The 13,456-nt window shown below is 45.6% G+C and overlaps 1 protein-coding gene across 1 annotated transcript in view; it reads right to left on the bottom strand.

Moving 5' to 3' along the window:
* Positions 1 to 4,294: 4,294 nt before the first annotated feature.
* The window catches only part of BRINP1 (BMP/retinoic acid inducible neural specific 1), a 90,477-nt gene continuing 81,315 nt past the window's right edge, over positions 4,295 to 13,456 (bottom strand). The window contains exons 7-8 of the mRNA XM_027650203.1: positions 12,302 to 12,524; positions 4,295 to 5,954 (exon numbers count right to left, since the gene is read on the bottom strand). Coding sequence (XP_027506004.1) covers positions 4,814 to 5,954; positions 12,302 to 12,524 — 1,364 coding nt within the window. The 3' untranslated portion in view covers positions 4,295 to 4,813. The remainder of the gene's footprint in view (positions 5,955 to 12,301; positions 12,525 to 13,456) is intronic.

Raw genomic sequence — 13,456 nt, 5'->3', positions numbered from 1 at the left:
GAAGGGAAGGGAAGGGAAGGGAAGGGAAGGGAAGGGAAGGGAAGGGAAGGGAAGGGAAGGGAAGGGAAGGGAAGGGAAGGGAAGGGAAGGGAAGGGAAGGGAAGGGAAGGGGAAGGGAGAAATGGTCTCCATACTTTTTTTATTTCACAGGCTTCCTCCCTTATCATGCACTTTTGTTGTCCCACCTCCAAGAGGACATTTCTGCTCCAGAATGTGGTTGTTCTTGGAGCAGTGGAGGGGTCACTGGGCCTCACTGGGGGGTCACTGGGGCTGTGCCCTTTGCCTCTGAGGAGGGCAGAGCTGCTGAGGTCCAGATTCTTCCTGATGATTCCATGCAAGAGCTAATTAGTGGCCTGCCCATGTTTCCATGGCAACTCCCTGTTGTGCTCTTAGCCCTGATCCAAATGGACACTCTGTACACTTGTGCAGCCATAGCATCAGCATGTTAATAAGACTTGCTGACGTCTTTTGCTTTCTGCCACACCGGCTGGTAAGTCTAAATTTGAATAATTTAAAAAGAACACATTTCTTGGTAAGCTCCCACTGCATCCCCTCATGTGACTTGAAGCAATTGATCCCAGAATTCTTCTGCCTTCGAAGGGAAGAAGCAGGTAGGTTCTGCCCTTTTTGCCATGCTTTGGCTTTGGGACACCTGGCATCTGGTTTTCCTGGTTTTCTCTGGGTTATTTGGAAGCTCCAGCTTTCATGCAGTCCCTGATTTAATGACAAGAAGGGACAAGTATCTGCCCTGATTTGGTAGGACCATCTCTGCATTAGCTTATCTTGACAATCTGATAGATTGCTCCCTAACTCTTTCTTCTACAGAGGAAGCTGGATTTCATTCTCGTGCGGTCAGAAAATAGTTACTGCTGTTTGAGAGTATGAATATCCCTTTTGTAATTAAACTACAACAATACCTACTGATCATGCAGGATAGTGAATGTAGTGTTACATGTGAAAGGATTCTCTGGGTCCCACCTAATTCTCCTCTATTAGTTACCCTCCATTCTAATAATTGTCTTGAGAACCACCTTTTTCTGACCAAGTGGAGTGGCCCTGGGCATAATTTGCTCAGAAGCCCATTGACACCGTTAACAGCACTGGTGTGGCCTCTCCAGGGGCACCTGAACTGCTTTCTCTTGTTAAGACAGAAGTATCCCAGATGCTTCCACATCTCTTACTACCTGCAGAACAAATTCCCTAAAATCTGTGGGATCTGGTTCTGGATCTGGCTGCCACAGCCTGTCCCCTTACCTGGGAAAAGCTTATGGGACTGGGCAGTGAAAGAAGAGCATGTGCCCTGTTTAATTTATTTCCTGGCATCAAAAGCATCGTCCAGGCCATGTTTGATTGAGTTGTTTGGTTTTGGTTTTCCTTTTTCTCACTCACATAAACTTTGAGCCCAAAATGGTGGTCGAGCCGCCAAACAGCTGCATTTCACCCTGCACTGAAGGACATGGGAATTTATTCCTGACATTTTGGTTTCATTCCTTCACAAAATTTCATCTGGCCGTGTTGGGACATGGCTCTACATTGCTGTGCTGATGTGCCATCATACCCAGGTGCCATATTGCACCACCAGGTACTCCCAAGGCGAGTTCCACGTGCTGACAGCATTTCTGTGCCAAACTTCCTTCTGTCTCCTTGCACTGGTTTTCCACACTCCATGGGAACTTCATGATGGGAATGTTGGCTCATGTTAGTGCCTCTCTAACCCCACACTGTCCACTGACTGGGACAGCAAGGATTTAATGTTGGGTTGGCACCCAGTGTCTCGCTGAAGATTTATGGAATTACCCCTCATTAATTCTGAGGGCTGCTCCTCCCAAGGCACCATTAAAGATACATGAGGGCAATTGATTTGATCCCTAACAGTGCCACAAATACCAGGCAAGATTTAGGTAATGTGTTCCTAGTTACCCACGAGATCTGAGATTTAATTGCAGCTTCTTTGGCTTTGAGTCACTGGAGCTGGGTTCTTATCTCAAAGGAAGGAAATTTATCGAATTAATTTCACTTTGTGTTGGCACGGCCACTATTCCCAGCCATGAGCAAATCCCATCATTGCATGCAGGCTGCAGCTCAGGCTGGAGGTTGTTCATAAGCAGTATTCAGTATTTTTAGAGCAATAACCATAGTTCTTTTCAGTGTCAGCTCTTTGGGTCATACATGTAATTTAAACAGCACATTTCTATTCCCTGCTTAGATGGATGTAACTGTCAGGAACATTATTTCTACTCATAATTACAAATTTGACATTCATTTCCCATGAATACTCTCTACTATTTGCTTAAAACTACCCTCCATGCATATTACTGCTGGTGAATTTTCTCTTATCAGAAAGCTGAGGCAGAAATGGCACATCTATAAAGAACCCTCTTTGAATGGTGGAGGTCTGTAATATAAACCTCTTCTACACAAAGCAAAGACCAATCAAAAGGAAAAACAAACACTGGGAAAAGTAGGAAACCTTGTGACCTCATGTGTGGACTGACCAGGAGAGAGATGAAGAGATCTGGATGCAAGTTAAGGAAAACAAAGTTACTACTAAAGGAAATCAGTGGATGTCCCTAGAAATTGTTCTTTAATTCACCCAACTCTTCTGATGCACAAATTCCCCCACCTTTGGGCAGGCAGACAGGGACTGATGTGTGCTTTTGTGACTAGGACTTCTTTTGGGGTTTTTCCTGCCCAAATAGCTTCTCTTCTGCCCTCAATAACTACCCAGATTGCTTTTCTTCTGCCCTCAGTTGGTAGCTCAGCAGGAGAGTTCAGTGAATGTCTATTTTCCTTAAGGTGTCCAATTCCTTTGCAGGAAATTTGGATTAGCATCAACCAAAATCACAGGAATTAAAGTAAACTTGAAACCAAACTTAATTGCCCAAGTCCCTGGTGTCACAGGAGTAACACCACAATGCATTTAGGTCTTCCCAGAAGAACTGATGTTGTTCTCAGAATCTGAGCCAAAGCCTCCAAGTAAGGTTGACATTTCTACAAAGCTATTTTGGGCTCAATCGTATCAACATGTTAAATCTTGAGCCAAATCTGAATTTTGTCTGACTGGTCTATCCCTCCTGCTCAGGCCTGTTTTGCTTTGGGATACACCTCCAAGTCTCAAAGAGTCGGGATCAGAGATTTATTTCTCCCTTCTCAGAGGGCAGAAATTCCAGTGTCCCACTAGCACTTCTCACAATCAACTTAAACTAAAAAAACCAGTGAAATTAAGAGAAACACCTCCCTACTCACCTCCCACAGTGTTCAGGCTTCATCACCCAGCTCAGCTGATCCTGCATTCACACGCTCCATTCAACATATTATATTTTTAAAATCCAAACACACGGGCACACACATTCCAAAAAATGTTACCCACCTTTTAGTTATTTTAGTTATTTTTTTGATAACTCAATCCTTTTTAATTTGGCTTTATCCTTGCAAACTCAGGGTAGATTTGATTGTTGTGCTCTTCCCTCCCACCCCTCCCTTTTACTACTTTTGCATATATTTTAATAAAATGTTCTTGTATATTTTCTGTATTTTCTTTTTTTTTTTTTTTTTGTGGACAGAGAAAGTGTAAGTGAGACAAGGATAGTATTCACAGCCACAGAAACATAAGAAAGCAAAAGGGATTTTTCCTTCCCCAAAGAACAAAAATGACCTATGTACCCTTCAGTGTCTCCAGGTTTCCTTGGAAATGGATTCTCTTGCATTGTGCTTTGGTTTTGGTGGTGATGAGGGTTTCCCAGCGCTACTGGAAAGCCCAGAACCTGAGGCAGAAAGCCAAACTCAGGTTTGCCTTTAAGTCCAGGTTTATCAAAGTGGCGTTATGATTTTGGCTTTCTCTGCTTTAGGAACGCTGTTGAAGTACCTGAAAGATGAGTGACTGAAGATTTACAGGTGCTGCTCCTCCAGCTCTGGCACCGCTGAAGGCACCAGCAGCCTCATGCAGGGCAGGAACTCCAGGTCGGCAAAACATCCGAGGGGACCCAACATGCCCCATTTTGAGTGTTGAGACTCTACCTCTGGTGAAAAGTGTTCCAAGATGGAAATCCCACAGTGAACACTCCTGAGACCTGCACCCACCCTCCACCTCTTATGTGTTTTCTCCCCAAGGAGGCATCAGTTTTACTCTCAAAGAACTGCCATCCCCACCTGTCCTCCAGCAGAGCTCAGCACAGGCTGCGGGAATAACTCAAGGTAAAGCTGGTGTAAATCTCAACAGAAGAAATCTCTTTTATCTTTAACCATTTACTCCCACTATAGGAATAATGGCAGCTCTTTTACATTTACATATAACTCTTGTTTGTTTGTTTGCTTTGATTTTGTTTTTGTTCTGTTGTTTTTTTTTTTTCTATATGTCTCTTTGTCTTGGCACCTGCATAGCAGAAAACTTTACAGTTCATTACAGAAGTTTGCCCCTCTCTCTGCTGCTCCCTTTATTTACTCTGCTGCCCCTGAGGACTAGCAAGCAACACCCCCAAGGTCAAGAGAGAGTAAGGTGTTACCCTTTTATGACGGATTATAGAAATAACAAACATGCCTGACAATTTTATACAGCTGCTAGAACGGGTTTAGTTTTCAACAAATGAAGAATTTCCTCTTTTTTTTTTCCTCTTTTGTATATTAATTACATTTTACAAACCTCGTTTTTCCCCCCTTCTCTTTATACTTTCCCCCCGCCTCTCGTTCTTGCTTTTTTAGGTGTTTTTTTTTCCTCTTTTTTCTCTTTTTGCTCTTTTATTTTTTTTTTTTTAATTTTTTTATACAGCAAAAGGATCGATTCACCAACATGTGTCCAACATGGATTAAGTCCGGGTTAGCAGAGTTTGGCCGTCATCTGGTCCGACTGTTTGAGGATCTCGGTGTTGTACAGGTCCAGGGCGTGGTTCACGCGGATGATCTCGCTGTTGGTGAGCTTCAGGCGGTGCTTGAGCATACAAGAGAACAGATCCAGCTGGGGCTTCCCTGGGGCCACGGGAGGCGCCAGTCTGTTGATTCGGTCCCGAATATCCAGCAGCAAGAGCATGACGGAGGAGGAGGAGTAGAACTGCCCGCCCTGCGTGTAGGACTGGTTGACCTGCTGCACCGCGCTGCGCAGCAGGTCGGCGTTGAAGCGCAGGCTGTAGCCATAGACCTGCACGTCCGAGATCTTGATGTAGAACTGGCGCTTGGTGGGGTCAGAGAGGTCCACGGGCCCTTGGCCAGTCTCGTTCCGCAGCAGGGAGGGCAGCCGAGTCCGGCTGCGCAGGTAGATGTGCACGGTCTCAAAAAAGGTTTTCCACCGGTTGCCCAGCAGCAGGGTCCAGTTGTAGCACTGGCTGTTTTGGAGGCGGATTTTCTCCCAGCGGGGGTAGCCGTACTCCCCGAAGGGCATGTTCCAGCCCTCCGAGTGGCTCCCGCTGAAGGGGTTGACGTAGACGAAGAACATGGGGTCCAGGCTGCTGTTGCGCATCTGGCAGATGCGCATGGAGATCCCGATCACCATGTGGATGAAGTCCATCCGGTTCTTGTTGCTCTTCAGGGTGAGGGACATGCGCTTGCGCCACCTGGGGTCGAAGAAGGTGTCCAGGCGGATCTCGTTGCTGATGAAGGTGGTGTGCACGTACAGGCGGGAGTCCATCTTCTGCAGCAGGTACTTCAGCTCCAGGTCCTGGAAGTCCAGGTCTGTCTCGAAGCTGATGAACTGCTCGCTGCGCTCCGAGTCCACGTTCTGAGGCTCGCAGCGACCCCGGTAAAGCTTATAGCCCTTGTTACACGAGCCACAGAGGGAGATGTTGGCGAGGCTGCACATGGCACAGCTGTTGTTGCCCCCAATGATGCAGGGGATGGGGCGCTGGCACAGGCTGGTGCCACCGTGGCAAACGCAGCTCCGCTGGCTTTCCAGGAAGGTTCCCCAGAACCCGTTCTCGTTGCAGTAGAGCAGGGACTGGACCCGGGTGAGCCACTCCTGTATCGTCCTGCAGGTGGGGAGAAGAAATCATTAGCACTGGAGGGCTTCACGGAGTCCTGGGTGTTGGCATCTCACCAGAGCTACAGTGTTTTCTGGGATATATCTGAGGCAGAGCTCTCAGAACATCGATGCCCTGCTGTGGCATCTGGGAGCTATTCCAGTCTATTTCTAGACTGAATCTTTCATCTGCTGTTTACTCCTTTGGTGAAGAGCAAAAGCCTTCTAAGAAATATCTGAGCAGTTCAAACTGATCATCTGATTTCTCTCTCCTCACACTGCTCTAGGAGCTGAGACTGGCACAGTCTCCTGCCAAGGATCCCATCAGCACCACAGTGACAAAGTTCAGCCGTGGGAATGGAGCTGATAAAGCCATGCCAGAGGCTGAGGTGCTATCAGATATCACAGGGCAGCAGAACTCCCAGGCTAGCAGGAGAAAACTCCTCTCCATGTCATTGGCAAATAGCCCCACTCTCCAAAACCAGACCCGTAATGGGATAAGGGGAAGCCAATAATAACCTGTGCTTGTGGTGCAGAGCTCATAACAGCAGAAAGCAGGGTGGGAGTCAGGATTCATTGAGACAAAGCTGCTAAAATAGTTTCTCCTTAAAAAAAAACCCCAAACTCTGCTGCTAATAAACACCTCTTGCAGCCTCTCCCCTTAAAAGCAGCCCCACTTGCCCATCCCTGAGCCCCACCACTCCCACACTTGCTGTATCAGCGCTGTCACCTCCACATCCTGCAGCCCTTGAATGACTCCTAATGAGTGACACTGCAGCCCATGTTCACTTTTGGTGTAACCCACTTGCCACGTTGCTTTTTTTGCCCCCCTCTTCCCCCTTCCCAGCGCCCCAGGAGAGCTCAGCACAGCGACTCCTTTCTCAGCAGCCTCAGCAGATCGGTCTGTGCAGCCGCTGCTCCCTCCCTCCGCCTTCCCCCCCTGGCTAATGAATACTTCATTGTCTCCCGTGGGCAGAAAGTTCCTGGGAGTGCTGCAGTGAGAGGACTGGCTAATGACAAATTAGGATTCAGCCCCTGTAGAACGGGAGGAGTGATTATGGACAGAGGCTCTCAGAGCTGGATTAGTGAAATTCATGGCACCTGCATCGCCTGACCTCCGAATAATCATTAAGCTGTGGGCTGTATCAAAGAAGGCATTAAATGATACAGCAGCAAAGAACAGCAAGATGATTAGGGAGAGGGAGAGAGGGGAGGGATGAGAGTGTAAAACAGAGGAAAGCACTGGAAGGAAAGAAATAGCCAAGGAGCAGAAGTGGAAAGGGTGGGGGAAGAAAAATGGGAAAATGTGCAGGTAAAAGGAAAAACGAGAGAAATGCAGGGGCAATAGGGATGGAGAAGGAAAAACTGAAACAGCTGAAAGAGAACAGGAAGAAAAGGAGTGAAATGGGGAAAAAAAAGATGCAGGGTGAGGAAAAAGGAAGGGCTTTAGCAGAAAAATTCTGAAGCTCAGATGTGGAAACGGACAATTTTCACATTCCTCTTGAGGTACAGGGCTGCCAGGGTCTCCTTCCCCTGTTCACAGCCAACTGAGCTCTCCTGCTACTGGAAAAGACAAGGTTGGCTGGGGAGCTTGGGAGTAAGGCAGTGCCCTCCATAAATATCTGCCCTAGAGGGAGACACTCACAGCTCTGGTCCATAGAAAAAAAAATCCTCCTGATTCCTGGGACAGCTCTGCCTCGGAGGGGAGGGGACAGCACAGCACAGTGGGGCTGCAAAACATGCTGCTGGCATCAAGCAGCCCTTTCAAAACCATCCCTGAGGGCTGGGGCTCTTTCCTGCTCATGGGTGAATTTTTGCTAGCTTTTTAAGCAATACAAATGTTTTACCCCATCTGAAGCCTTGGGGGTTCCTGTTTGGAAAGTCAGTCAAGTGCAGCTGGATTGTGCAATGATGCTTTTACACAGGTTTTAGGTGTTGATAATGCCATTGAATTCATGGGACAAGGACTGCCAGGCTATACAGCAGGGGACATGATATGAGTTAGAGTCAGGTGACCACATTTTGTCCATCTCAGGTGTGTTCTGTCCTTCTTTTATACTAAAAGTCAGCAGAGCAAAATGGGAAAGAAGCCTCAGCTGATATCTCGCAATTGAAACCAGGAAAATTCCTGTTACCCAGATGAACTTTGTGGAGGAAGGATAGGAAATCAGGTTTTTTGTTACATATGGGTATGTCTTAGCTTTCAGCAAAGACATAAGCAGGACAAAAAACTCCCCCAAAAATAAAAACGAGAAGAGAAAGAAAAAGGTGAGTACCCACCATCTGCTGATGGCAGCAATAAAGGACATAATTAAATGAAAATGCAGAATCCAGGGCAGAGCTGGGCATTGGCTGCAAACATGACAATAGGAAGTGTGATAGAGTGAGAGGGAGGAAAAGTGGTATAAATTACCCCATTTTGTCTTGCATCTGGGACAGGTTAAGAATATGCACAGGGGCAGCCAGAGCCCTCCAGATGACAGGAGGTAACTTTAAAACACACACCTCTGATGGCTCAGGCTCCTGGGAATGTCCCCAAGAGGTGTTGGGGCAGAAGGAAGCTGAAAAGAGCCACTGCTTAAAAGCTGAAAGCCAGTAGCAGAGTAGGCATTGATTTTCATTTCAATTATTTTCCCTTTCATTAAGGAGCTGTCAGTTTATCTTTCTCCAACTTTGATGTCGTTGCAGAACTTATTTTACCTAATGTTTGCTACCTCTGGAGTTCAAAGTATAAAGTGCTAGAGTGTGTGATATTAAAAGAAGGAAAACTATGTCTTCAAAGGTCACTGTCAAGCAATTTTACATTTAATATCTTTATCTTGCTTTATATCTTTATATATCTTACATTAGAAAACTGGAGAAAAGGAGGCTCAGGGGAGACCTTATCTCTCTCTACAGCTACTGGAAAGGAGGATGGAGCTGGGTGGGGGTCGGGCTCTGCTTCCAGGAAACAAGGGACAGGACAAGAGGAAACAGCCTCAAGCTGTGCCAGAGGAGGTTCAGGTGGGACATCAAGAAGAATTTCCTCACTGAGAGGGTGGTCAGGCATTGGAAGGGGCTGCCCAGGGAGGTGGTGGAGTCCCCATCCCTGGAGGTGTCCAGGGAAGGACTGGACATGGCACTCAGTGCTCTGGGCTGGGGGACGAGGTGGAGATGGGTCACGAGTTGGACTTGATGATCTTGGAGGGCTTTTCCAAACTTAATGATTCTCTGATTCTACACTGAAAATAAATACTACATGCAGACAAAGCTGGAAGTGAGAGTTACTTTGCAGTGTTTTCTGGCTGTGCCTCACTGGTCCCTGGCAGCACTGGAACAGGAACCAGGTTCAGAGCTGTTTCACCATTAAAAAACAAAAAAAAGTATTTTGCAGGACAGTGTTGGGCTTTCAGACCAGAAGCAGTGGTCAGATTAAACAGAGAAGTGATGAATAATTTTTTTTCCTCATGATTTGTTATTCTTTGGGATTAATCAGGTCTGGGGAAGGGAGGAGGCTGATGGGTGTCTCTTGAGACAAAGAGGTAACTTTGTTGTAGATGTGTCTGAGTCGATTAGAAAAACAAACCATGCCAAAACAAACAAACGAAACCCCCTCAACAAAACAAAACCCCAAACAAACAAAGAAAAACCCACAAAACAAAACAAACAAAAAACTCAAAGAAAAAGAAAATAAACCAACCAAAAATCCCATCCAGGAGGAGAGACCCCCTTTTTTTTTTTTTTTTTTTAATTTATTTATTTACAAGAACAAAAGGTAAGGATTAAACAAGTTTTCATTTGCAAACTCACCTTTCACTTTCCAACCAGCATGAGCTGCTCTGGGGGTACTTTTGGGGTTTCTGTACCGAACAGTGAAGTAAAAAGTGCTATTTTTATTCTCAGATGTATTCTTAACTAATGACAATTTGGCTGAAGCCCAGAACATGTATAAGCCCTGCTCTCCTTTGGATGTTATTTCTATTTTACATCCAGTGTTTTAAAATGCAACTACAGGTACTCATTCAGCATCAAAGCTTTAACAACTGGGGAGTGGTTTCTTTTTTAAACCAACAAATTTGTCCCTTTTTTAAATCTGTAAACTTGTCTGGTTTTTAACAAAAGCAGTGCAGACCAAATATATCTGTGTCTATATATCTATATTATGCCTTTATCTATATAACTATATCTATGTCTCCTTCTTAGCTATTGCAAAAGGTCATGGAGAATCAACCTAATTGCCAAAATCCCTGCTCTTCCTTTCTTATCTTTCTTTTGGAATCACCACCTCTCCCTTTCCCTGAGGACAATCAACAGCAATGCCATTTCTTTTTTTTACATTGCCTCGAATGCATAATTTAGGCTCTCTCTTTAATGTGCATTAAAGAGAGAGGGGCTTGCTTTTAACAGAACCTTTCCATCCTTTCAAAGCCACTCACGTGTCTGATAAGCATCTGTTGCCCTGTGCATCAACAATTAGAAAATTAGAGTATTTCCCAGCTCTGTGAGCAGAAAGGTGGGATGCAAACCTCCTCCAAGACAGAGCTGTCTCTGGAGCTGCTCCCCTGCCTAGCTACAGATGCACAATGACAAATAAGAAAAGAAATGATAATATGCCTGCTGATGTTGACTTAAACAAATCAAGCACATCAGTCAGTTAAAAACCCAGCTGCCATCATCCATTTCATCCTCCTTCCCCCAGATTTCATTGTAGTAGTTGGAGGCTCCCCTTCTGCTTGGCTGATTTTTTAAAATAGATGAGAAATGCTCAAGACATATTTATCTGAGTGTTTTGAAGCAACGTGGTTGGCTGGATATTTGCTCACTGCTGCTTCTCTTTGTTGTTGTTGTGGCACAACTAAAAATACCTCCTGGACATGGCTGTGACTCCTCCAGCTCTTTTCCTGGTCAGAGCAGCTCAGCCACTTGGCAGGAATGGGCCAGGTTTAGGAAGCTCTCCAAAGACTTTTTTTTTTATAATCTCTTACACTTAATAGATATTTCTCCTCATCCCTAGTAAGTCCATCAAATCTTTGTCCAGAAACATGAGATTTCTTGGTAATTAAAGAGATGTTAAGCCCTGGAAGAGTTTTCTGAGCTGCACAGTGATGAAATGAAAAGTCAGCACATTTAGCAATCCAGGAGCTGGATGAATACAGGTGACAGCAGCCAATCAGTCAATTTTCTCTTCAAACTAAATATTTAGGTAGTATGGAAGTGAAAAAATACCCAGTTTCTACAAATACTAACTTCTCCTGACCCTTCCAAGGGAAGCATGGAAGAAAAAGCACTTGGACTCATTTTTCCCCCTCAGGATTTTCAGTATTACTTCATTCCAGACAGTACAGAAAGACACAGCAAGAGATGTTTATTGAAATCCACAGATGCAAGTCCCCAAAATTGCTTGAAGCAAACAAACTCAGCTATAGGTGAGGGCTGGAAGGAGCCAGCAGGAGGGAACTATTCAGTATTAATAGTTGCTGTAGCTCTAATGGAAAATCTGCTCTCTCCATCTGGGAGAACCCTGCAAGGCCCCTGGTCAGTGTGGGTTTGCAGGTTCAGTCTGCATTTCATAGGAGAAATGTGACGTATTCCAAGTGAAAGTAAAGCTTCTCTTTCACTCTGGCTCTGCTCATTGAGGAGCACAACTCAAAACTGGGCTGAAGCATCTTGTGCTCCATATGTTCACTTGAACAGCAAGTGAAGCCTTAAAGCTTGGCTGGGGCTTATGAGGTAAAACCATTAAAAAGCAGCTTAGTCTGCTTAATGTCAGCCCTGAAACAGTCACAGAATCACAGAATATGCTGAGTTGGAAGGGACCCACAAGGACCATTGAGTCCAGCTCCTGGCCCTGCACAGGCCCATCCCCAAGAGTCACACCATGTGCCTGAGAGTATCATCCAAACCCTCCTGGAGCTCTGGCAGCCTTGGTGCTGTGCCACTGCCCTGGGGAGCCTGTTCAGTGCCCAACCACCCTCTGAGGGAAGAATCTTTTTCTAAAATCCACCCTAAACCTGCCCTGACACAGCTCCAGGCCGTTCCCTCTGGTCCCCACAGCGCAGAGCTCAGTGCCTGCCCCTCCTCCGCCCCTCCTGAGGAAGCTGGAACTGCACTGAGCTCTCCCCTCAGTATTCCTGCAGAACACTACAGAACAAGGGGAAGGTCACACAGAAGGGTGGTGATTGTACTCAGCTCTGTGATAAAGGTTACCTACACCTCCAGAAACTCCAACTCACTCCCAGATTTTACCGTTCCCCCCAGACCTACACATCTGCAGACCCCGTATCCAAACACAGGCTGTCAGGATCACACCCAAACACAAGCTCAGCTCCAGCAGCCCCCCTCCCCAGCCCCCCTGTCCCCAGGGAGGGATGGAGGTACCTTTCCCTAGGCAGCTGGTGGTTTGGGTTGTGCCGACACCGGACACTGAGGCCAAAGAGTTTGCGGGCAGTGCGCTGGATCTTCTGGCGTTGGGCTTCCAGGGAGCTCTGCAGCAGCTTGTAGCGGTTCTGCAGGTCCCAGTCGTTCCCCCAGTGCTGGTGGATGCTCCCAATGGTCAGGAAGTGGTTGCTAGGTAGCCTTTTCATGAAGGATTTAAACTCATCTGGAAGAAGGCACAAAAAAATGGGGAGAAATGCAGAGGTTTCTGAGCTGTAAGGGGGTTGCAAAGTTTTTCATTAGCAGGATGTGAGGCCATCAGTGAAAGGGATATCCAGTAATTCCCTGCTCATTAGCCTGCCCCAAGAACCTCCTAGTTCCAGGGCTGTTGCTGTTCCCATATAAGAAAAAAAACCCCATACTGAATATCAAGGTGAAAAAACACAGTTAAAGTGCACAGGGTGGAGAAAAAAAAAAGAGCAACTCCCTGGAGCTTATAGTGAGATTATAGTGTAGGGCTTATTAACAAAAAGCTGGGAGTTGTAATCATTGTCAGTTAAAGAGTTCTCATTTACATTGTTTTTCAGCTGTTTGTTGTTGAAGGTAAAGCACTTTGGCTGCGATGTTAAAAAAAAAAAGGGAAAAAAAACCCAAGCTTTCAAAATTCCCCAGAGGAAAGGTTTGGATTGTGTTAAAATGTCCTGCTTTCTTGTTTTTTATAAAGGGCATTCTGATTCTTTTTACTTATTTAACTCCATTTGAAGTTAAATGAGTTGCATTATGTAACAATGGCAATAAAATAAAATAGTTTGCAGGGCTCAGGTGAGAACAAAATGCATCAATTTTAGCCAAAGGGAAAAAACCTGATTGATTGAAAAATATATTGTTCAATGTTGGGGTTTGTTGCTGTTTTGTTTGTTGTGTTTATTGGTTTTTTTTGATCACTTTATTTCAATTTTACTTTGTTTGATAATGAAAAAAACTCCACTGTAATGCAGGGGTTTTTGAGTTGTTAGGGAAGGGAAGGGAAGATTTGGGAAGGGAAGGTTTGGGAAGGGAAGGTCGGGAAAGGGAAAGGGAGAGGGAGAGGGAGAGGGAAAGGGAGAGGGAGAGGAAAAGGAAAAGGAAAAGGAAAAGGAAAAGGAAAAGGAAAAGGAA

This window comes from Corapipo altera, unplaced genomic scaffold (genome assembly GCF_003945725.1).
Source record: "Corapipo altera isolate COAL_440 unplaced genomic scaffold, ASM394572v1 268, whole genome shotgun sequence".
Taxonomy (NCBI): Eukaryota; Metazoa; Chordata; class Aves; order Passeriformes; family Pipridae; genus Corapipo; species Corapipo altera.
Note: the sequence above shows the minus strand (reverse complement) of the source record. Positions and strands in the feature narration are given on the sequence as shown.